Genomic DNA, 24,634 nt, shown 5'->3' with positions numbered 1-24,634 from the left:
TATATAATTGTAATTAGAAAAGAGACTCACTGTTCTGGTTCTTGCTCTTTGGTGATAAATTTCCTCTTCCCACTCTTCTTTTGCTCTGCTTCTGCATCATCTCCACCTAACAACACAAATTTCCCATTTTATAGATTATGTTAAATTAATTAAAACAGATGTATTAACTATAAAGTGGGAAAATTAAACATGAGATAATTAAAAGTACCTAATTTTGCATTAATTCTGAAATGTGAATTGGTGCTAGTTCTTGGAAGATAATGGATATGGGGAGCTGAAGTTGAGGGTAATTTCGGTAAGAGATGAATTTTGGTAGTGATATAAGAGGAAGACAAAGCAATTTTGGCAGCCATTTTATGTTAAGTTGCAGAAAGTGTTTCAAGTTATAATTTGAAGGACCATCAATCTGAAAAAAAAAAGATACTAGTTAATGTATGGATATGGTGGGAATCGTCTATGATATATCTGCCTTTCGCCTTGCAAACAATCTTATCTTGCCTATTAATTGCGAAATGACCTTCTTGCCACTAAGATTTTGGAATTCTTACGTTTGTGTGTTATGTTTCGTTGGTTTGACTAACGGTTTGTAATACAAGTACTTCCTCCGTTACGTATTATGTGCAACATTTTCTAAAAATGGATGTTACACATTATCTGCAACAAACTAAAGCTTTCCCCTTTTAGTAATTTTTTTTACTTAAAATGACCAATGTACCCTTAGTTAACTTTACTAACACATATTAAATGATTAAGATTATATGTTATTAACATATTAACCAAAATTAATTAATCAATCATCTAAACCCATCCCAATCTCTCTCCTCCTTCACAACCACCTCCACCACCATTATCACCAACTTTTCTCTCACTTGCCTCGTAGCCGCCACTGCCACTGCCACCGCCACCACCATTTTTCTCGCGCTTCTCTCACAGCGACGATTCGATCCACACCAGCCGAAATCGCCCACCCACCCAATCCCAACCCCGAATCCCCCTGAGCACCTCTCCTCCATTGATGTCTCCGTGAAACCCCCCCCCCCCAAGTCGCCTCTGTCGCCAAAACCTACCCCTGTTGCGCCGAGATCCACCGCCGATCGAGTCACCGACCTCCTCCTCCATGATATTGTCGCCGATCCTTCTGGAAATTGAAATCCTGAAAATTGATTAGGGTTTGCGGTGGTGAGAGAGTGTGTAAAGGGTGGTTTGTGGTGGTTGCGAACTGGGTGAGCTTGGTTGCGGTGGTTTCAGATCTTGGTTGCGTCGATGGGGTTTCAGATCTGGATGGTGGGGTTCGCGATGTTGCGTCGCTCAGGTGGTGGGTTTTCGCGATTAATTGGCTAGTGAGGTTTCACGTTGTCGCAATTCCGCTCAGGTGATGGGGTTCCGCGATTTGGCTGGTGGGGTTTCGGATCATGGTGGTGGTGGTTACGGGGTAGGCCTAGGTAAGGTGGTGGTGGTTACGTGGTAATGACTAGTGGGGTGGTGGTGGTTACGTGGTAACGACGAGTGGGGTGGTGGTGGATGTTGCTGCTGGCAGGTGGTGTAGTGGTGGCCATTAACTCTCTCTCCTAACCTTAATCACACACCTTTCATTTAGTTAATCAACATTAACAAATTTTATCTTGGGAAACGTGCAACAAGGTTTGTTGCACATAATGCGTGGCGGAGGAAGTAGTTAATTTATACTACTATACTTACTTACTTAGGGTCTGTTCTCATAGACTGAACTGAGCTGAACTGAAATGAATATGTTTTAAGAGAAGGAAATTAGGAGCTAAAATGAACTAAAAATAAACGTATGAGAACATGCCCTAATTTTGAAAAATAATTTTTAGGTTTAGAAAATAACACAATAAAAACCACTCAAATTTATTATAACAACACAAAATTTAATCATAACACCACTAAAAAATCCAAAAATTGGATTTCACCACCACTTAATTTTGTCATCCAAAAAAACTGTTATTGAGCCTCCACGTTGTACACATGTCAATTATTTATTGGATTATAAAAAAAAAACCCTAAATTCCTAACCTAGCCACCACCCCCACTGCCGTCACCCCAACCCAGGTGACCACACCCTTGACGACGAAATTAGCCAGTCGACCGCTAGTAAACCCCTCCCCTAACACCGGCACCGCCAATATCCCTTCCCCTAACACCAACACTACCCAAAACCCCCTCCCCTAACACCAGCAACCCCAAACCTGGCCTCCTCCCCTAACACCGAAAACCCTCGAAACCTCTTCCTATAACGCCGGCAGCCCCGAAACCTACTCTCTTGTCATCGATAATTCTAGCTTTACGGAGGGCTATGGTGGTGGTAAGGCTTGTGGGGCGATGGGGTTCATCGAGAAATGGGGTTCCGGCGATTGGCTTGGCTTGGCGACAGAGGTGGGGAAGCCGGTGGTGGGTTGTATGTAGGGCTGGTGGTGGTGGTCACTGGATAATGTCTGTTGTGGGCTTCACTAACGTATTGGATTCCATCTAAGACCGTTAACAGGTGGTGAAATCCAATTTTTGCATTCTTTTGTGGTGTTATAATAAAAGTTTTTTTTTTTTTTTTAAAAGGTGGTGTTATAATCCATTTTTATGACTTTTTTGTGGTGTTATTTTACAAAAAGTTCTAATTTTTATATGTGGCTGACCTCACCGTGTGGCCGGGGTTACTTATTCAAGGGTTAATCGGTTAGGCAGGGGATACTTATTCAGGGTTGTTACTCAGTCAGTTAAGGGTTACTCTCACACAGAAAACCGCTAACTGATTGAGTAAATTTAGAATAAGTAACCCATGACCGAATGAGTAGCCCTAAATAAGTAGCCCTAGCGAAAACACGTTAACTGACTAAGTAACCCTAGAATAAGTAACCCTTGACCGATTGAGTACCTCTTAAATAAGTAACCCCTGAATAAGTAATCGCTATTAGTAACTCGTGAATAAACAACCCCTATAAGTAACCCTGACAGCATGGTGTGGCTAGCCACACAGAAAAAACATCACATTTCGTATTAAACTACTGTACTCCCTACATGCTTTAATATGTGTTACACTTATCAAATATAACTGTATTTAAACAAGTGTTATACTTTCCTTTTGTCAAAAAGATACGTTTTAATTTATATCTTTCTCCTTTTGTAGTCCCCATCCAAACCTAGGCCACTTTTGCTATTTTAGGGCTCGATTTCTACGATTTATTTAGTGATTTTTTTTTTCCAATTTATGGTTCGAATTTTCAACTGCAATTTTGTTCGATATTTTTCAAATTTCCAATATTTTTGTACTCCAATTTTATTTGATTTTGTATTGCAATTTTGTTCAATTTTGTACTATAATTGTCCGAGGAATTTTTGATATTTTTAACATGTATACCTCTGGAAAAGTATATTGGAATGTTTGGTTTTGATAGTTCATTGTTAGAGTTCATATGAGATTGCAAATAATATTGAAGCATTTACTGTCAGTTGCATAAATTTAGTCATTTAGGTTAGTTCATGTAAAAATAAGAGTATTATAGTAAAAAATTGGATTAGTACTTGCAGTAGATAAATTTGCATTATATTTTATAGGAATGGAATCAATGGATGAACATCCAATTGTATATTTTCCTCTGTCAGACTGATGTAATTTACTTTATAATACTTCCTAGTAGTACTGTACGTAATAGTTGTGTTCGGTAATTTGTGAGCTATGGTGGCTGTTGTAGTAATAATTGAGGCATTTGAGTTTCTACATGTGATCGTTTTCCTCTACTTCTATGGGAAGGCGGTGCATTGATCTATACCAAAACCTATTAGCTCAAGTGGTAGAGCGCTATGCAAACTGCATAGATGATGTAGGTTCGAATCCTACATAAATTATATTTATAAATATATATATATATATATATATATAATCATCTCTCCTTATAGCCTAATTATTTTTGTATATAGGAAATTTTTTAGAATTAATTAGATCATAATTCATAATGTAATAATTTAGAACATAAGAAATAACTTTAGAACATAGGGAAAAAATTAGAACATAGGCTCAAAATTAAAGATAGGTTTAGAACATAGGAAGAAATTTAGCACACACATAAAAATTTAGAACATAGACGGAAAAACTAAGAAATAGGAAATGATTTTAGAGTATAGGGGAAAAATTAGAACATAGGCTTATAACATAAGATAAAGTTTAGAACATAGACAAATTTTTTTTGAACATAGACAAAAAATTTTAGAACATGAAAATATAAAATCGAACATAAATTGAGAATCAAGCATAGATCTAAATTTAGATCATAGAAACAAAAATTAGAACCTAGAGAAAAAATTAGAGCATAGGCTCAAAAGATAGGTTTAGAACATAGGAAGAAATTTAGAACACACATAAAAATTTAGAACATACACGAAATACTAAGAATATAGGAAATGATTTTAAATCATAGGGAAAAAATTAGAACATAGGCTCACAATATAAGTTTAAAATATAGGTAAAAGTTTAGAACATTGGCAAATTTTTTGAACATAGACAAAAAAAAAAAAAAATAATAATAAAAATAATAAAAATATAAATATAAATAAAAATATAAAATTGAAAATCAAGCATAAATCTTTTTTTTTTTTCTTATGTTCTAATTTTTTTTTCTGATGTTCTAACTTTTTTCTGCTTATACTCTAAAAATTTTTCTATGTTCTAATTTTTTTTCTATGTTCTAAATATGAACTCTTCAAAATTACGGAAATGTCATTACTAAAGGATCATTTTAGATGTTAGATCAAAACTAATAAAGGGTTGAGATTGATTCTTATATAGAGGAGGGTGATGAAAACACTTATAAATATGTGAAAACACTTATAAATAGTTTCTATGAGAAAACACTTATAAATAGTGTCAAAACAATTATATCCTTAATATATTTGTTTACCTATATGCCTATATTGATATGCATGATGTTAATTACTTTTTGCTTGTGTGAATTAATGATGTTTGGACAACCATATCCTCAAAAATATTGATTTACTTATCTCATTATTGTTGTTTTTAAGAATAGTGTGCGGTTATTTATACCACTAAAAATATTTGTTTACATATTATAATTTAGGAAAAATTTGGCCGCAACAACACTGACTATGACAAAGGTGCGTGTAGTAGCACAATCTTTCGAGAGTGCACTCAACGCCGCAAATTATGCGCTTGAGTGCACATAACAACATAAATGACATTGACAAAAATTAGCTTTCTTCTTAAAGTGAAATCTTAAATATTTTTAATGTTTTTTTGTTTAAAAATATTTTTGATTAATTTCATTCTACTTAATTTTCCATTTTCCATCTCATGTAATTAAGTAACCATTAAATTGAATTATTTTAAAAAGTTTTCGCCATTATTTTGTATCGTTTGTTTCTTCAATTACTTTTTTTAAAATCTCATGTGATGATTGACTTAGTTTCCTCTTCCATCATAATTAATTTTTTCCCTTTAAGTTATTCTCTCTTAACAGTGTTGTACATCAAAAACAAGAAAATTAAGTTGACATATCCTAAAATCCAATTCTAAAACTAATTTTAAATGAAGTATTTAAAATCATTTTGTGGGGTTTGATATTAGAAAGTTTCCTATGTATCCTGAAATCTTGTAGAATAAAGGTATTCAAATGATTTATTTATTTATTTATTTAGTATTTAACTAAGTGGAAAGGGAAAGGAAACTAAGTCAATTATGTGAGATCGATATTAGAAAATTAAAAGTAATTGGAGAAGTGAACAAAGGAAATAATAGCACAATTTTTTTTTGAAGGAATCCGCTTAATATAATGGTGGAGGTTAAGAAATGCTTAAATGAAAAAAATAAATAGAAGGTAAGGCTAATTTAGTCACGCATGATGGAAAATCATATAAGTTTAAATAATGTTTAAACAATTACTACCTCCGTTAACGGTTATTTGCAACATTTACCAAAAAAGGGTGCTAACTATTATTTGCAACAAACTTATTTCTTTCTTATTTTAGTAACTTTTTTTTGTTAAATTGACCAAAATACCCTCACTTAAAAATTATTAACACATAATACTACACATAATTACAAAACATTATAACCTTAATCTAAATTAATTATGTTTTTGTCAAAAAAAAAATCTAAATTAATTATCTAACCCTTCCCACTCTAATAATCAGATTAATCATCTCCCATTATCTTTCTCTCTCCTCTTCATCTCTCAATTCATCTTCTTCATCTCTCATCTCTTTTCAAATTCCAATCCATCCTTCTAGTGGGTTTTAGATCTAGTAATTTGTGGGTGGTTTGCTTGATTCGTGGTTGGAATTGGTGGCTTTTGAGTGGATTTGCATATTTGTGGAGGTGCTTCGTGGTTGGGTATTGGTTTCGTGGGTGGGTAATTGATTCGTGGTGATTTTTTGTGGTTCTTGGTGGTTGGTTTCGGGGTTTCTTGGTGGTTTTGTTTTTCTTAGATTCGTGGTGGTTTCTAGTGGTTTTGGTTCGTGGTGGTTTTGGGTTTTGGTTTGTGGTGGTTCTTCATGGTGGTGGTCCGTTGGGATTTGGTTTATGGTGATTTTGGCTGGGTTAGTGGTTAGGTTTTGGTTTGTGGTGATTTTTGCTGGGTTGGTGGTTGGGTTTCGGTGGATTTGGTGGTGGTTTTAGGTTCTGGGTTTCGGTGGGTTTGGTGGTTCTGGTTGTTTCCGGTGGTTTTGGTGGTGATTCTGGGTTTAGTGGGTTTGGGTTTCGGTGGTTCTGATTTTTGTTTTATTGTTTTTTTTTTTTTTCAGGTAGGATTATACTTAACCACATAGCCTTATTTTTCAATAATCATGATTTAAAACTTTTGCCTTGGAGTCCGCGCAGACCCCCTTTGTTGCAAATAACTGTTAACGGAGGTAGTATATAAAATAATAAGATACCACTTTTTTTTTTCCATGAAACCTTAGTTAATTAGTGTCATTTATGCTAATATGTGCACCAAATTACATAATTTGTGCTGTAGACCGCACCCTTAAAAGGTTGTGCTGCTACACGCACCTTTATCATAGTTGGTGTTGTTGCGGCCAATTTTTCCTATAATTTATCTGATTATATTGCCAACAACTAAAATAGCTTATGGACATGGATCTATGGCGCGCATTAGCTACCCTTGTCTTGTATAACACAAATTTTTATATGTGGCTAGCTATGTGGTGTGACCACTTTACATAATCACATAGTATAAGACAACTAATTAAGTAATAAGGGTCCGATGATGCGCAAATAAGGTAATCTTTATGTATATATGTTACTTAAATGAGAAAAAGGGGTTATTATTTTAAATATGTGGAATTATTCCTTCATTTTTTAAAACAAAAGAATAAGGGTTTCTCGAACGAACAAATGGGGTTGCTTATTTCTAAATTACTTGATTTTACTTGTATAATGATTTGGGTTGCTTTTATAGATAACATGTGTTACTCTTACGGAAAAAATGAAGTTATTCATACATTTAAATGAAAATTACTCTTATAAAACATTATGACCACACCGTGTGACTAGCCATTGATAAATCACATGTATATAGGATTTATAGGCACATTTCTGCTAAGTTTATAGTAGTCTTTTAATTCTTTTTGTTGCTTTTTAGGTTGCAAATGCATAAGTTGTTTGTTTTGTGCTCTATTACGCTTCGTTTATGTTTTTCTTAATGTTTCAGGTGATTTGATAGTCATTTGGACGCTTTTGAAGTGTTTGGAGTTGATTCGGATGATATTTAGATGGAAGCCGATGAATTGAGTTTATTAATTGGATATCCCATGTTTGTGGATGTTGATTTTGATTAATATATGCATGAGACATGAATATATCATTCACAAGGGTCGTTATGCACTTTACGGAAATGAATTTGAGTTAGAAACGAGGAAAAACGATGGTTTGCAAAGTATCAAAACAGAACTTTGGTCACTCTTTTGATCATAACTTGAGTTCTACAGCTCAGATTGAATTTATTAAAATTGCATTAGAAACTAGACTTGAAGATCTTTCCATTGATAGGTCTCACGCCCCTATACGATTCCTAGATCTTGAGATACAAGCCTTTGAAGTTGACCCTGCGAAGCTGCCAATCCATCGCCCAGCCATTGGGCAATGGACGTGATGTGCGATTGGCCGTAAGCTGCTGGTTGGGGCGATGGAAAACCAGCGGCCGCTGGTCGAACTCCCCCTTGTGCAGCTCGTCCAACCATCGGCCACCCATCGCCCGATGGGTGGTGCGCGCATTTGATGATCGAGGAGTCCTATGTGGACTACAACTCTTAAATTCGACCAATCATTAAAATTCTTTTGTTATTTTTATTTTCCTATTTTATTTAGGTTTAGGATAATATAAATACTCAACGGATATTATTTTTCCTTTATGCCTTTTATATCTTTTATTATTTTACGTTTTTTTAGTTTTCTCTTTTGAACCCTAGTTTCTCATGTCATCTCCATGGATTCTTCCATGGATGATTCTTGGGTTTACTATTTTAATTCATTGAGGTATTTTATTTCTATTTTCTTGCTTTTAATTATGTTTTATTCCTTAGATCTAGCTTTTATTATATATTTCATGTTTGAGTAGTTTATTTCTAGGGTTTGTGAATCCATGTTTATATAATGAATCTTGATTGATATTATTGATATTTTAATTATTGATTTCTCTAATTGATAGTGTTTTATTGTTAATCTTGCAACCTGATCAATTGTTTGATTAGTTATTGTTAATAAGAGTTTGAATCGAAAGATCTTACTTTTAGAGGCTTACCTACAATTAGCAATTCTGATTATGTTAGCGACCGGACTACATATGTTGAATTGAGAGCGTTGAGACCCGACCGTAGGCTTAGCAATTGCTCTAGATAATTGATTGATTGAATTGTTATTGATATTTGATAGATTTAGAACTATAAACATGGTGAACCATAACCCCAGGTCTTTTTAATAATTATTTTATCCCTCTTTTAATTTAGACTATATTTTTATCCCATTTTCGTGATGTAGTTTAGTTTCTCCATGCCTTGAAAGCTAGATTAAATAGTCATCTCTCTGTGGATTCGACCCTACTTACCCTACTACATTGTTAGTTGGTTTGTTATGAATTATTTTTGACAAGTGTACGACAATCTATCAGCCACATACAATACTTTCCATAAATAAACATAACGATGATAAGAATTTATCTAAATAGATAATACTAAGAAAAAAAATTCCCTAATTATATTAGCCACTAGTTTTGTTCCCAGTGCGATGCCCGGGTTGTTTATTGAATTTTAAGATAAAATTATAAGCTATATATCAAATTTTAAATATATCATTGATACAAAATTAGTTAGGAATTAATGTGCTTTCGTGACGATTTGCTATCTAGTAGACATTTGGTGAAAATGTTTGATTTAATACATTAAAAAAAATAAAAAATTAGCAATAAATAAATAAAATAAAATAAATGTTCAAAACCCGTTGGGTTGACCCGAACTCAAAACTTTGGGCAAGTATTGAATATTTATTGACTCGTAACCTGAAGTGATCCAACCGAGATAACTTATGACCCGACTCTAATTGACAGGTCTACACATTGATAAAATTCTAGGTTGTGAAGTATATTATTTTAACTAATTATTATATATTATAAATGTATGTTTTACACTTCAAACACTTCCTTCGCTCAAAAAATAAATGATGATATAAAAAATAAATTTATATGATAATTTTTGAAAATAATAATCTAATAATTTTTTTTTGAATAAACTTATAATTCAATTTATACCTCTGAAATGTTGGTATTTTATCGAAAATAAAACTCTAAACTAATAATTTTATCCTAAAATTCTATTTAAACAGAATTCTAAACTAACTTTTTATCTTATGAAGTCTATTTAAATCTATCCAAAGTGACACGACACTTGACGAAAAGTTGGAACGCTAAGTGTCGCTGCCTCGTCACCTGACTAAAAATTTAGCATACTTTTGGATTAATATAATTCAATCTCATGGATATCGAATAAAAACTAAAAAACTTTAATTTTGATGCCTTTGATCCTAATCATTTACAATGTCTATTTTTATAAATTTAATTAATTATTTTTTTCTGTAATTTTTAATAATAATCGGTAAACAATTAAGATAATCAAAGTAATTTTTCTTCATTACAAACAGCCAAAGAAAAGTCTTTCTCTGCCGCAAGTCTTTACTTCAAAGTCTTCTCTCAGTCATTTTCTCTTTCTGAATAGTCCATCATCAATCTTCTGCCAACTCCTTCAACTCTTTAATATCCCAAATTCATTAAATTTTACCCTTTAAACTTCCAAGTTCAGATCTTTCACCTTCTTTACCCCATCTCAATTTTTCCGATTTAATTCCTCTTCTAGCATTAAATCGAATTTAGGGTTTTTTGGGTTGCTGATTTCTCACTTGGAATTGCTGAATTTATCTGATGTAGAAAGAGTTCATTGAATTTCAAAGTAAAGGGTTTTTTTTTGGAGGATTCAACTTCAGTAAGATTACAACAAATGAGGTTACAATTTCTTCTCTTTCTTGGTTTTTTTCCCTATTAATTGTTGTTCTAGTTAAATTAGCTGATTTTGGATATAATGTCTGTTTCGGCCGCCATGATTCCGAACAAAAAACCTCCTGTTAGAGTTAGTAGTTTTGGAAGATTTGTGCTGATTTCAGTTATTGCTACATCATTGGTTTTATTGTTTGTTTCACTAATTAGAACTAATTCTGCAATTGGGTATGATGAGAGTGTACATGAGAATCTGAAACCGGGTTCTGTTCGAAAACACCGGGACATTAACTTGCCAAAACAGAATACATTGTCGAAATCGTTGGAAGAACGGAATAATTTGCCTCCCCGGAATTTGGATTTGTATCCAAGTTTGCCTAAGGATCATGTTGTTATTGTTTTGTATGTTCATAATAGACCACAATATCTCAAAGTGGTTGTTGATAGCTTGTCGCGAGTAGAGGGGATTAATGAGACTCTACTTATAGTTAGTCATGATGGGTATTTCGAAGAGATGAATAAGATTGTGGAGGGTGTTAAATTCTGTCAAGTTAAGCAGATTTTTGCGCCGTATTCTCCTCATATCTTTAGTGATAGTTTCCCTGGTGTTTCGCCTTTAGACTGTAGGGATAAGGATGATGCTAGTGAAAAGAAGTGTGCTGGAAACCCTGATCAGTATGGGAACCATAGGTCCCCGAAGATTGTCTCTTTGAAGCATCATTGGTGGTGGATGATGAACACGGTGTGGGATGGGTTGAAGGAGACTAAGGATCACTTAGGTCATATACTTTTCATTGAAGAAGATCACTATATATTTCCCAATGCATATAGGAATCTGCAGCTTCTTATAAAGCTGAAACCTAAGAAGTGTTCGAGTTGTTATGCTGTTAATTTGGCTCCCTGGGATGTGAAAAGTAGAGGAGAAGGTATTGCATCATTGGTTGCTGAGAGAATGGGGAATGTTGGATACTCTTTTAATCGGACAGTCTGGAAGAAAATCCACAACAAGGCTGAAGAATTTTGTTTTTTCGATGAGTACAATTGGGACATAACAATGTGGTCTCAGGTTTATCCCTCATTTGGGAGTCCTGTATATACATTACGAGGACCTAGAAGTAGTGCTGTTCACTTTGGGAAATGTGGGTTACATCAAGGCCAAGGGGATAAAGATGCATGCTTAGACGATGGTTCTGTTAACATTGAAGTACAGAATGATGACAGAGTCGTGAACATTAGCCCACAGTGGGACGTGTTTTTTTATGACCATCAAGCAGGGTATAAAGCCGGATTCAAAGGTTGGGGAGGATGGGGAGATGCAAGAGACCATAAGCTATGTCTGGATTTTGCCTCCATGTATCATCAATGACTTGCAATTTTATTTATTCCTACCTTTGAGGCCTGTGCTGCTTTGCTGATTCGAGTCATTAGACGCGATGGTCTAAGTCAAGCATCCTCATCTGTGACATTGTAAGAGTATCTATTGTGTTCTTATACGGAGTGTTCTTTTTGGGTAGATTTGGATTTTGCAACCTACATTTTTGGTGCTCTTTGATTTAAAAATGCCTTGTATATTTTGTCACTAACAAATATCCAGGTAATTAGAGAGATGCTATTGTATTTAGTTTTATTATTTTTAGTAAAAATCATCTTGGATACATTTTCAGCTATTGCCTTCTCTCATGTGCTCATCACCTTTATTAGGGCTATTAATCCTATTATGCCACAGCATACTGTAGTCTGCATAATAGCCTCAGTTCATGCTGATAGAGCAAAACTCTGGTGGCTTATTATTTTTTGACAAGATCTATCTCCAGTGAACCATGTTTCCTAAACCAAGTTTGGGGCATTATCATTCTTACCACACTTTGTCTTGGAACTTTTATCTACCGATGTGTGGAGCTTGCAGAATAACCAACCAACACCCCCCCCCCCCCCCAACTCACTCACTCACACACACACACACACACTGTAAATGACTGCTCCTTCACAAAACATTTTGTAAACATGTATGCCATAGTAGTTGTATATGGGAAGAAAATGCAGAATTAATAAGAATTTGTATGAGATTTCACCTGCTTAGTCTGATGTGTACATCAAGAATAAACCAGATGGATTTGGTGCTTGCTATATGAATATAGATTTCTGTTCTGAAAAAAATTGGTGGAAAGCTTATAAGATCATAATTTTAGACTTTGGAGTCTTAACAAGTGCCCTACACCACTTCATAGTTCATCCCATGTCGCTTAAGTAACTTCCTTGGACACATAACTGGTTGGTAAGTTTGCATCTTGTGTGTTCTTTGCATTGTGCTGCAATGGCAGGCAAACATGTAGCCTTCTATTGCGACATCAGCTTAGTACTGAACATGGTGTAAATTGCATATAAGCTCAACTGTGCCGCTTCATCTTGGCTTTGTACAGTTCAAGTAACTGCTCAACTTCTCGACTAGCTTAGGAACAGCCGAACAGGTCCCATATCCTTTCTTGCAATGACAAAAAAGAGTAACAATGGTGCTACTGAAAGAAGAGGGACTATTAAGCTTTACTGCAAGTACTTTTCTTCCTTATAACTCTCCTTTTTTTCTGAGAGTTGTCGCTCTGTGCCTTAGGAGGCACTGATGCAAAGCTCTCTGTATCAAGCCACACTGTCCTTGAAAATTCCCCTAGCTGTAAATTCAAAATCCTGTGAAATAATTCATGTAAATTATGCCTTCTTACAGAGTCACTTCAAGGGGGGAAAACAACTTGTTATATGAGCATGTATTTTGATATACTCAATTCATATATATGGGAGGGAGAGGGGAGGAGGAAGTGCTGGTAAAACGAACCTGAAAGCTGCTGTGAAAAACAGAGAAACTCCAATCACATTGAAATGGTTGAATAGCAGTTTATCCATCCCGCATATCATCTGATACCTCCAATTTGTGTAGAGGCCGAGGAAAGCTCCATATCCGAGTGCATTTGTATTTGCAGGTGGTATTGGCACAGACAGCCTACTTGTATGAGTCACGTATAAGAAACTCTGTACTAAACAAATAAAAGACAAAGATGAAGTGCAAAAATTAACCTTCTCTCTTTTCCTTGAGTACGGAGATGTAACAAAGCACTTTGAAGTGCCCCTGCTGTAAATCCCACTAAACTAAATTGTACAGCCTTGCATAAGAAAGACAGCACTCTCTTCTGCAAATCAAATTCTCTAAAACGATAACTTGCTTCGAATACATTGTTTGGGAGCTTCTGCAGTCTATTATGTAGATCAGAGCTGAAGGTATTGGCATATGAGCAGCAAGGAGCGAGTGACCTAACAATTACTAAATTGCACGCTGCTACTGTGAGTACATTTATAAGTGCTAAATCCCATTCCTCCTTCATTCTGTTACAAACAATAACAAAAACTTTGGTTGGGCAGTTGTTTGATGATTGACAAAGTAAACAATGAGATTGTTACATCAGAGGGAATGGAACTTGTGGAAGAGTCAATCACTATTGTTTCTAAAAGCAGTAAGACATTAAGCTCATACCTTCCCTTCCGGTTTTTCATTTCTGACCGAACAGAACAAGCAATAGTGACAAACTGCTCAAACAGAAGCTTATGCAAAAATGAAGGGTCTGCCATTATCCTGTTGCAGCATATCGAGGATTTAAGGTCATATATTATGCTCACTTCATTCCATTAACACTCATTGTTTTGGGGTTTTTTGTACGTACCCGAATGGAGGGTGTGTACGTCCCTCGGGAGACAGATCTGCAATGCAACACTCGAACGGCCCGATCACCTGCAAAACAACGGACCCCGGGGGGGCCGGAGGTCCGCCTCCGACGATCAAGTCAGTGACCGAAATAATGTATTTTAGAGAGAGAAAGTAGAGAGAAGGGAGAGTAAATGTGGGGGGCATTGCCCTTGGAGAGAGAATTGGATCCCCTAAAACTGATGTAATAATCAGTATTTATAGAGCATTGGGATATGTGCCTCTTAGGTTATTTAACCTAAATAGATTGGCTTCTCACCGTTTTACGGTTTCTAGGGTTGTGGACATAGAGCCCATTTTCACCCTTCTATCATTGAGTGACACGTGTCATGCTCTAATTGGCTCATTGAGCGCTGAGCTTGCGGACACGTGTCGAGGTGGCATTGATCCACATATATAGGGGGTATTTTTACCCCCAAACATTAGCCCATCGGAAAGGGTAATTTCTCTTTCAAGAGGAATTACTCCTTTCGAAATCAAGGCTTTATTTTCCGCTTGTTCAAAAGCTCTATGGGCGGCATATGTCTAGTTCAATAAAAGAGGGATTTGATTAACTTGGAAAATCTGATACCTTAAATGGTATGATATTTTCTAAGTTAATCAATCATAATAATGATTGCCTCCTGAACTAGACAGATGACGACTTTTATTTCTTTTAGCCTCACTATGGTGGTCATATGACCTTTGGGAGACTTAGAATATTTTTGAGACGTTTGACATCCCATAAGGCAGGAGGCGAATGGCTGCCTGGGGGGCAGGAGGCAAATGGCCGCCTGACTCTTCATAGGGAAGGAGGCAAATGGCGCCTGGGGGCAGGAGGCAAATGGCCGCCTGACTCTTCATAGGGCAGGGGGCAAATGGCCGCCTGGGGGCAGGAGGAAAATGGCCGCCTGATTCTTCACAGGGCAGGAGGCAAATGGCCACCTGACTCTTCACAGGGCAGGAGGCAAATGCCGCCTGGGGGGCAGGAGGCAAATGGCCGCCTGACTATTCACAGGGCAGGAGGCAAATGGCCGCCTGGGAGCAGGAGGCAAATGGCCGCCTGACTCTTCACAGGGCAGGAGGCAAATGGCCGCCTTACTATTTACAGGGCAGGAGGCAAATGGCCGCCTGGGGGCAGGAGGCAAATAGCCGCCTGACTATTCACAGGGCAGGAGGCAAATGGCCGCCTGACTCTTCATAGGGAAGGAGGCAAATGCCGCCTGGGGGCAGGAGGCAAATGGCCGCCTGACTATTCACAGGGCAGGAGGCAAATGGCCGCCTGGGGTGCTTGTAATCCAATTATACTTTCAATGTCTTTCTACCCCATTGGGAGGACTTGTATAATTTCGGAAGGTAATCTAGGTTAGAACTTTGGTCGATCACCGGCTGATGTCTTTTGGACATCCGGTGTTCCGAAAACTTAGTCGTTCTTTAGACTGTTCTGGTCAGACGGCTATGAGTTGACCAATTTGGTCGTTCAATCTTTGCCGTCTGCATAGGTACGTAAAGCAAGCAAGTAGGTTGCTCTCTGCGACGATTGCACCCGGAAGGGTGTCGTCGGACGCCATTGTCCATGTTGGGACAGACGATTTTATGAAAAAAGCAACCATCCGGCCATTGGCCTCTGGTCTAGGTTGAGACCGGCTGTATAGACACTAAGCGGTTTTGTGCCTAGTTTAGTTATCTGGCCATTGGCCGCATGTCACTCAAACGTTGAAATCGCTACTAAGTTTCAAACTTAGTTTATTATCCGGCCATTGGCCTCACGTCACTTGGACGTTAATTTAGTAGCTACTAAGTTTTTAACTTAGTTTATTTTAATGCATCAACATTATTTAGAGGAGAGTAAGTCAATTGTTACCTCAAATATTCAATGCTTGATGCTTAACCCATGTAATTGGGTAGCTTAGCCCTTGAAGAACCTTGGAAGGCCGGCTGCCGAGCTTAACCGAATGCGAAGGGTGCTCGACACTTATGCCGCCTGCATTACAGTTGAGTAGGACTATGGATGCGTGCAGCTTGAGTGCACTTATGTAAAAGATAATAGTAGCCGGCTGTATGCACTTATGTACAAGATGATGGCAGCCGGCACAAGATCCGTCTCCATTGTTGCTTTCAACACCATCATTTTCCGACTCGGAGGAGCTTAAGCTTAATCATAAGATAGCATGGGCTTTGATATGATGCCACCTGGCTGGTGACATGCAGCTTGAGGCCAAGAACTCAAGTTCACTAATAATTTTTTTTTAGAATCATAATAATGATTTCCAAATTTTCAAGGTAGTGAGGCTCAAGGCTAAAGCAGCTCACATTATTGAAGATAATACAACCGGTATTTGAGGAACGACTCACTATCTTGCTCTTCTTCAAAATTTTGGATAAAAATATGACCATATACAGCTCTTCAGCCGGGAAGGGTAGATGAGCAAAGCAGCCCCTACAGCACATACAACCGACCTTTATTGAGGAACAAAGCAGTCATGGCAGCCGGCTTTGATCTTTGAACAAAGCAGCCCCTGCGGCTGGGCTTGAGTATGAATCAAGCAGCCCACAGCCGCTTGAATTAATGAACGAAGCAGCCCCTGCTGTCACCATTGATGGCTCTGACCGGCTGCCACCACTCTCATTATGCTCTCGAGCTAACTTTAAGTCGGCATATTTTCCGTCTTGCTATATTATGAGCTGAACACTTGATGCCGTCTAACTTACTCACACAAGTGATATATCTTTATTCTGAGCATTCTGAATTTTAAATTTAATTGCATGCGGCACTCATCTTGCTGGGCAAATTTCTTGTAAGTACATAAATGGCCCAACTGTCGGCTGGACTCATACTCTTACAATGGACGCTTTATAATCATATACTCACGCACCAAAGTTACTTTTCATGTTGGTCGTTCGACATTCCATTGGACAAGACCAAGCTCCTATGCAGACGGTTTTTTTCCATTCCTCTTGGCTACTCACAAGGTGACTTAGCTTGCTCAATCTTCATGGTGATCCGGCCATCAAGTCGAAGGCAGCCACTCCCATGATGCCGCTTGAGTGTTCAACTTAACAAGAGGATTTTGGGCTTAGCTTTTACTCTTGCTTGAACATGGTTGTTTGTAATAAAATATTTTTACAACAATGATACAGTCGGCTCTTGATGCCGAGCCGGGTTACATGGAGTGCCGCATGACTACCAATGCAACTACTTTCGAACTCCAGGTGCATGGTAGCCCAACTAGCTTCACGCACAAACGCTGCTCAAGGGGTGATACACCCGTTAATTCTTCATGACATGGTCATTCGGGCACCAAATACCGGTTGCCCCATTGATAATCACCATGTGATGATACTTATAATCATCATGATACAACAATCATCAAGTTCCGGCTGACATCAACAACTAATAATTTTTTGATGCCGCTAGTGCTCATTCTCAAATGATGAGCCATCACGATCAGGTGCCGGCTGCCGCTTATGTTAATAAAACAATCAAGCAAGCCCGCTTTGAGGTCGAACAAGACAACCATGGCAGCCGGTTTAATTGATGAATAATTAATGAATATTGCAGCCACTTGCGGGCCTTGCGGCCAGCTTTGAGGATGAACCAAGCGGCCATTGCAGCCGTTCTTGAAGTTCAGCAGCCCCTTCAGCCGACTTTTGAGAATGAACAAAGCAGCCCCGCAGCCGGGCTTGGTTGAGGCATAAATTAGTCGGCTTTGATAACCACCTCTGCTGGTTGGCTATAATTGCCGAGTCTGACTTGTTAAGGCAAGAAAAAATAATGGAGCTCTCTTTTTTCCACCAAAGTTGTATGTTCATACAAAATGGTAGAACATCAATCAGACGTCTATTTTTTTTTTTTTTAATTCAATCATAATAATGATGAGTAATATAGCAGCCATTGCAACCGGCTTTGAGGTTGAACAAAGCAACCACGGCAGCCGGGCATAAATGAGTGACAAGGTAAAGTCGTATCCCCTAATAAAAAATAATTACCTAAATCACTAACTAAGTTAGATAGGGAAGTAGGGTCGATCTCCACAGGGAAACAAGTCTTTTTATTCCTAATTAAATATTATAATCTAAATTATTTAAGTAACCAGTATTTATAATTAAGTAAAAGACTAAAATACTAAGGTTGAGAATGGGAAGAAAACAATATATGAAAGGATCTAGGGCATAGGTTCACCAATAAATAATACTTCAGGGTAAAACATAGTAATCGATCATTGACATTGCATAAATAACACGATTAACAGGCTCTCGCAATTTATTATTCAACATAGATCTAACAGGCTCTCGCAATTTACTAGATCTAAGTTCTTATTGAAAATAGCCTTTAATATCAAATTAACATCTGCTCGATTCATCAATTTAATATTGCTATACTTTTACAAGCCGCAATTGTAAAACATTAAAACAATCCAATAAGAAATCATCATGCAATACCAATAATCAATAATAGTCAGTCATCAATGCATCAATTAACCAGATTGTAAAGGGCTCTCGCTACGTATTACAATCACATAATTAATTTACCGCTATTAAATCTCATCTCTCGAATCTTGACTTAACCATTTATAAATTAACTTGCCTATTGAAACTAGACCTAAACATTAATTCTCATCTCTCGATTCTTGAATCAATATTGTCAAACTCATGCATAAAAGATAGGCCTAATCTAGTCACAGAGCATTAAATCAATCAATAGGAAATTATTCTAGCATTGATAATCAACAACAATAATTTACCCCTTCATATTATTTATTGGATCCCCATAAATCCTAGAAATTAAACTACTCACACATATTAAAAACTAAACTAATCAAGGTAATAAAATAAATCATGATGAAAGGAATAAAATAAACAACTAAGATTAAGGGAAGAGAAATCGTTACCAAAATAAATCTGGAATTAATGAAAGAATTAAGAACAAAAGTTAGAGAGAGTTTAGGAGAGAGAGAGTACTAAGTAGAGAGAGAAAATCTGAGAAAAGAAGAGATAAATGAATTAATCGTCCTAAAAACGTACATAAACAAAACTAAAACAACTCCTAATTAGAAACTAATTGCTCGACAAAAGAGCCTTTCCAGAAACACGCGCCCGATCGGGCGCGCCTTTTTTCTCGCACTGCTCTTCTCACAGCCGCGCCCGATCGAGCTAGCAGCTCACCCGATCGGGCGCGCCTTTGGCCACGCACCAGCACGCATCTTGCGCGCTTTGCCCGATCGAGCTAAGCTGCCCGATCGGGCCCTTGCTTCACCTCGAGGCTCGGAGCTTCGATTGGGCTTATTTCTTCGGCCCAATCCGGATATCCACTTAGGGTCTTGATCACTCGGTCCATATACCTCGGTATCCCGATTACCGAGCCCTTAATCACCGGCTCTCACCGGTCTTGGGCTCCAAAAGTGGTCGTGTTTCTCCAATGCTCGTGATTGCTCCAAAATATCTCGGGATAATACTCCAAAAGCATAAATCCTTGCAAAAGTCAACCAAATCTACGAAAACACTGGAAAACACCGATTAGTAATAAAAGTGGCTCTAAAGAGCCAAAAACACTACTAATTATGATCGAGGGACGGGGGTAAAATACCATATAAAATGAACACATCAATGAGGCAATCAAGCAGCAGACCCTACGGCTAGGTCTGATTGAAGCATAGAGCAGCCCTCACGGCTGGGCTTGGGAATGAACAAAGCACCCCACAGCCGGGCATAATTGAGGCACAAGGCACCCATGCAGGCGGGCTTAATTGGTGAGTAAGGCTGCCCTTACAGCCGGGATAAATTGAAGCGCAATGCAGCCATGGTAGCCGTTTAATTGAGGCACCGATCATGGCTCTGATCGGCTGCCACCGTTGCTAGCAATCACTGGCTGACACCATAGGAGCAAAGCTGCCCTATGCCGCCTGCATAACAGTTAAGTTGAACTGACTACGGTTGCGTGCCGCTTGTGCTCATTCTTAAATGATGAGCCATCAAGATGATTAGGTGCCGGCTATGGAGATGAAGCTCCACTTTTCATGAATGAGCGGCTCTCGATCTCCCCCACAAATGCTATATGCATACGGCTCTTTACATATCAATATATATGAGTAATTTTGTGTGATGATGATCTGACATCAAGATGATGCCGCTTGTATACCCTTGTTAATAGGATATTACTCTTCAAAAGCTTTCACATATATAAATATGAAAAATTACAAATGGGAAGAGTAAGCTAGCTAGCTGTTTGAGAATGAATAACCACCAGACGCTTGGTTAATTACATACGGTTGCCGCCTCTTATATATTAATTTCATGCTTGAGAACTCAAGCTAGCAAACTCTCTGCTTATTACTTCCTATATAATGCATGAGAATAATAAAGGGGAACCTTATTAAAACAAGTGGAGTACGCAGCTAATCCCCATTTGATAGTTTATTGCCGCCTGGCAACTTTTTCCACCAAGCTTTCATGCAAATTATAAAATGCCGCTTGAGTGTAAAGTGAAGGATGGATGTTTTGGCCGCATGTGATAGTGCATAACAACACCTAGTTGGTTTAATTAAAAAACCATTAAATTCTTATTTCTCTTTTTAACAAAAGATGAATAAGCTCGTTCCATTAGTTGTCAAAACTAGTGGAATATATAGATAAAGTAACATGCGGCTACCGTCTGTATATATCCGGCTGCGTAGCATGCGGCCAACTCATTAAATGAATTGGTTAAAAATAGTGGAGTTGGCTAATTTAGCCGTCTTACTCCTAATGTATCATCCTCCAACTTAGATCAAACGACATTGCCTTTTGACCTTCTATTGAGAGAATAAAAGATGCATGACTTAGTCTGACAGGCCTTTTTGGCCGCCTGACTCTCTACATTCAGCCTCATGACGCCTGGTGTACTTGACATCCGGCCTCATGACGCCTGCTTCCTCCTAAAGGAGGCTCCTCTCTGAGTCGGTGATCCACAACCGTTGTGCCATTACAGATGTGTCTCCCCACAGACGGCGCCAAATGTTTTGGGGTTTTTTGTACGTACCCGAATGAAGGGTGTGTACGTCCCTCGGGAGACAGATCTGCAATGCAACACTCGAACGGCCCGATCACCTGCAAAACAACGGACCCCGGGGGGGCCGGAGGTCCGCCTCCGACGATCAAGTCAGTGACCGAAATAATGTATTTTAGAGAGAGAAAGTAGAGAGAAGGGAGAGTAAATGTGGGGGGCATTGCCCTTGGAGAGAGAATTGGATCCCCTAAAACTGATGTAATAATCAGTATTTATAGAGCATTGGGATATGTGCCTCTTAGGTTATTTAACCTAAGTAGATTGGCTTCCCACCATTTTACGGTTTCTAGGGTTGTGGACTTAGAGCCCATTTTCACCCTTCTATCATTGAGTGACACGTGTCATGCTCTAATTGGCTCATTGAGCGCTGAGCTTGCGGACACGTGTCGAGGTGGCATTGATCCACATATATAGGGGGTATTTTTACCCCCAAACACTCATTGTATGAAAGACATGTCAGTAAATCGTATAGTATGGTCATATAATCTGCATTAAGAATTCAAGTGATTTAATGGCAGCATTGATCTGCTATTACGGCACTAGATGAGTAGAAGCCGAGGTTATGATTGCAAATACACCGTTTAAAGATGATAAGTTTTAGTTTATACCTCCCAAGGAATTCCCTAGACATGTCCTTATGAAGCCCTCGATGCAGTGCTCTGGTGAAGGATGGCCTCGCCTCATTCATTAGGTATTTCACCAATTGAGCTGAACTTATTGCACCCTGAATTCAATGAAAATCCAAGTTTATAGACCGAAGATTGATCATAAAATAAAAAATGCTGTAAAATCTAGCTTTTGTACCAGTTCACATGCTTGACGAATTCCTGCAGGTAACTCAAGCAATGTCTTCTGCCTCTCACTCAATACCGCATCAATGAAAACTCTATCAAACAGCTGAAATTTCACAAGAAAAAACACTTAATTGTCTGTTAGCTCGTTCTTATACAATCTATACCGTTGTTTTCATACCTCTGGCAGAGATATCCTGCGACTGAACAGTCCTTCGTCGTCTCCCTCCTCCTCATCATCAAAATCCTCAAAGTAATCATCTTCATCACCAGAACCTCCACCACCCTTATCGCCACCACCCACATTGCCTTTACCATTGTTATCCCCGTTGTTGTGATCAAAATCCCCAACTGAAGCCTTCAAAACCCACATCAATTAGTCAATTATATCAGTATACACCACCATGTCAACATAAACATATTACCTCATCAAGTCATCATACAAACACATTTTTTAAGCTTAGCTCTAATAGTACAACTACAAAACAGGGGAAGCAAGTGCTAGCCTAGTTGTTATGATTTAGACATGAAAACGTGACATATATAATAGTTTTACGTGCATTAAATTAAAAATGGTTCGTGTAAATACATACTCCCGTCTACATCATTGCCCTTAAACGAAGCTTTCAATAATGACTAACACCACATTAATATAAACATATTTCTTTATCACACAAACCCATTTATTTAAGCTTAACTCTGATAATACAACAAAAAACAGGGGAGGCAAGTGCTAGCTTAGGGCCTGTTCTCATACGTTTATTTTCAGTTCAGTTCCGCTCTTAATTTCCTTCTCTTACAAAATATTCAATTCAGTTCAGCTCACTGTAGTTCAGCTGAGTTCAATATATGAGAACAGGCCCCTAGTTGGTATGCTACTCTACGTAGACATGAAAACGTGACGATGTGCATCAAATAATCAAATACACCCGGCTACATCATTGCCCTTAAACGAAGCTTTTAATAATGACTAAAACCACTTAAAAGTTAATTAAATGCCACAAACCCTAACAAAGGAACACATTGAAAAATCCAAGAAACACTAACCTCAAGAACAGGTTTGCTAGTCTTGACATCCAACTCAGGTTTAGGCCTCTCTAAAATGACCGAAGGCGACGAACCATACGATCCCATAACAATGGTGGGATTTCGTAACGATAAGCATGGATCATCCAACGTCAAAGCCGATATGGCAGACATTCGTAAACTTCTTGAGGACGACACAAGGACGGGTTTTGGTGGGTAAGATCTAGGATGATTGATGACAATGGCATTCTTGATTTTGTTGAAGTTATTATTAGTGTTTAGGAAGGTGACTTTGTTAGGGGAGGTGATTGTTTGGAAATGGTTGCGACGTTTGTTGAGAGTAGTGTTGTATGAAATGGAGGAACAAGGTTTAAGGGCTTGAATTGTGGCCATTGTTGTCGAATTTTGAGGAAGGTTTTTGGTTTTGGAACGAACTCAAAATGTTTGATTTGGACTTTTTTGATGTGTTAGTTTTGACAGATTTTAGAGGTGTTTTGGCAATTTAATTGGTAACAAAAACAATTTTGGTTGTTTCGTGGGAACATATTTCAAACATGTTTCTCGTAGATGAAGCTATAAGACTATGGCGTGGTTGTATACTTGTATTTATGAACTTATGTGGCCGTATTAATTGTTGGATTCTCCAGGAAATTAGGTCATGGATACAAGCAATATGCATATGAAGAATAGACGTCATATAAAAAAATTACTACCTTCGTTACATATTATTGACATAAAGTAGAAAGGAAAAAATGTCTAATCGTTGCAAATAATATGTAACGGAGGTAGTAATTACAATTAAGGAATAAGGAATATGAGATTTGTTATATCTCATGTGGTTAGAGCGCTTCTATTTGTTATATTCCTTTATTAAGGCGAAAACTAAATTTTGACCATATGACAAAATGTCACTTTTTTTAAATAAAGATTGATTCATAAAAAGTCATACGATATTTACAAAGAAATTTAAATATAATACATACATGGTGTTTCGGGGTTTTTTGGAATCCCTCGGGATACTGGTCACGCTCTACCTAGCAACGGGACTCGGACACCTGCAAAACAACGAATCTCTGGTGATCGGAGATTCGCCTCCGACGATCTAGTTAGTGACCGGAAACGGAATATATTTAGAGAGAGAAAGTAGAGAGAAGTTGGAGCTTTTAGTGCTCTTGTGTAATGATATGTCACAATCCCCCCTCCCATCATCAATGATTGGGGTATTTATAGGGGTTGGAATTTGTGCCCCTTAGGGTAAGTGACCTAGGAAATTGGGCTCTAATTGGCTGCGCAATCAGATTAGGACACGTGTCCTAAGGGGGCGCCGTTTTGCGGCTTTCCTAGGAGTTTGGGCCTCCTGATGTAAGGAGGCCTTTATGACATGATCCGATTTTCAGGTGCTCTCTTGCTCCTTCTACGTGTCATCTTCTTGTGGTGACACGTGTCGCCCATTTATTGGGCCACGTGTCATCATGGGGTTGGACCACGTATTAGGGGTAATTTTTACCCTAAACACATGGCAATTGAATCAAGTAAAAAA

The 24,634-nt window shown here is 37.9% G+C and overlaps 1 protein-coding gene and 1 pseudogene across 1 annotated transcript; one reads left to right on the top strand and one right to left on the bottom strand.

Moving 5' to 3' along the window:
- The first annotated feature begins 10,205 nt into the window (after positions 1 to 10,205).
- Positions 10,206 to 12,172, top strand: LOC145559464 (alpha-1,6-mannosyl-glycoprotein 2-beta-N-acetylglucosaminyltransferase pseudogene; annotated as a pseudogene).
- An 867-nt stretch (positions 12,173 to 13,039) lies between these two features.
- LOC145557368 (protein RETICULATA-RELATED 1, chloroplastic-like) lies at positions 13,040 to 23,268 on the bottom strand. The gene is made up of 8 exons (XM_081618552.1): positions 23,116 to 23,268; positions 22,250 to 22,426; positions 22,082 to 22,174; positions 21,886 to 22,001; positions 14,026 to 14,124; positions 13,572 to 13,877; positions 13,333 to 13,497; positions 13,040 to 13,187 (listed from the first exon to the last, which is right to left on the bottom strand). Exons 1-8 carry the CDS (start codon positions 23,266 to 23,268, stop codon positions 13,040 to 13,042), a joined length of 1,257 nt encoding a protein of 418 aa, XP_081474678.1.
- Positions 23,269 to 24,634: the final 1,366 nt, after the last annotated feature.

This window comes from Chenopodium album, chromosome 9, assembly GCF_948465745.1.
Source record: "Chenopodium album chromosome 9, dcCheAlbu1.1, whole genome shotgun sequence".
Taxonomy (NCBI): domain Eukaryota; kingdom Viridiplantae; phylum Streptophyta; class Magnoliopsida; order Caryophyllales; family Amaranthaceae; genus Chenopodium; species Chenopodium album.
This window is presented reverse-complemented; position numbering and strand designations above follow the sequence as displayed.

What these genes read in the sequence shown, in the direction of transcription:
- LOC145557368 (XM_081618552.1), bottom strand. Translation starts at nt 23,268, where the DNA reads ATGTCTGCCATATCGGCTTTGACGTTGGATGATCCATGCTTATCGTTA. An exon ending in CTAGCAAACCTGTTCTTGAG is followed by an intron (nt 22,427 to 23,115) that starts GTTAGTGTTTCT and finishes TGGGTTTTGAAG; the next exon opens with GCTTCAGTTGGGGATTTTGA. An exon ending in ATGAAAAACCGGAAGGGAAG is followed by an intron (nt 13,878 to 14,025) that starts GTATGAGCTTAA and finishes TGTTTGTAACAG; the next exon opens with AATGAAGGAGGAATGGGATT.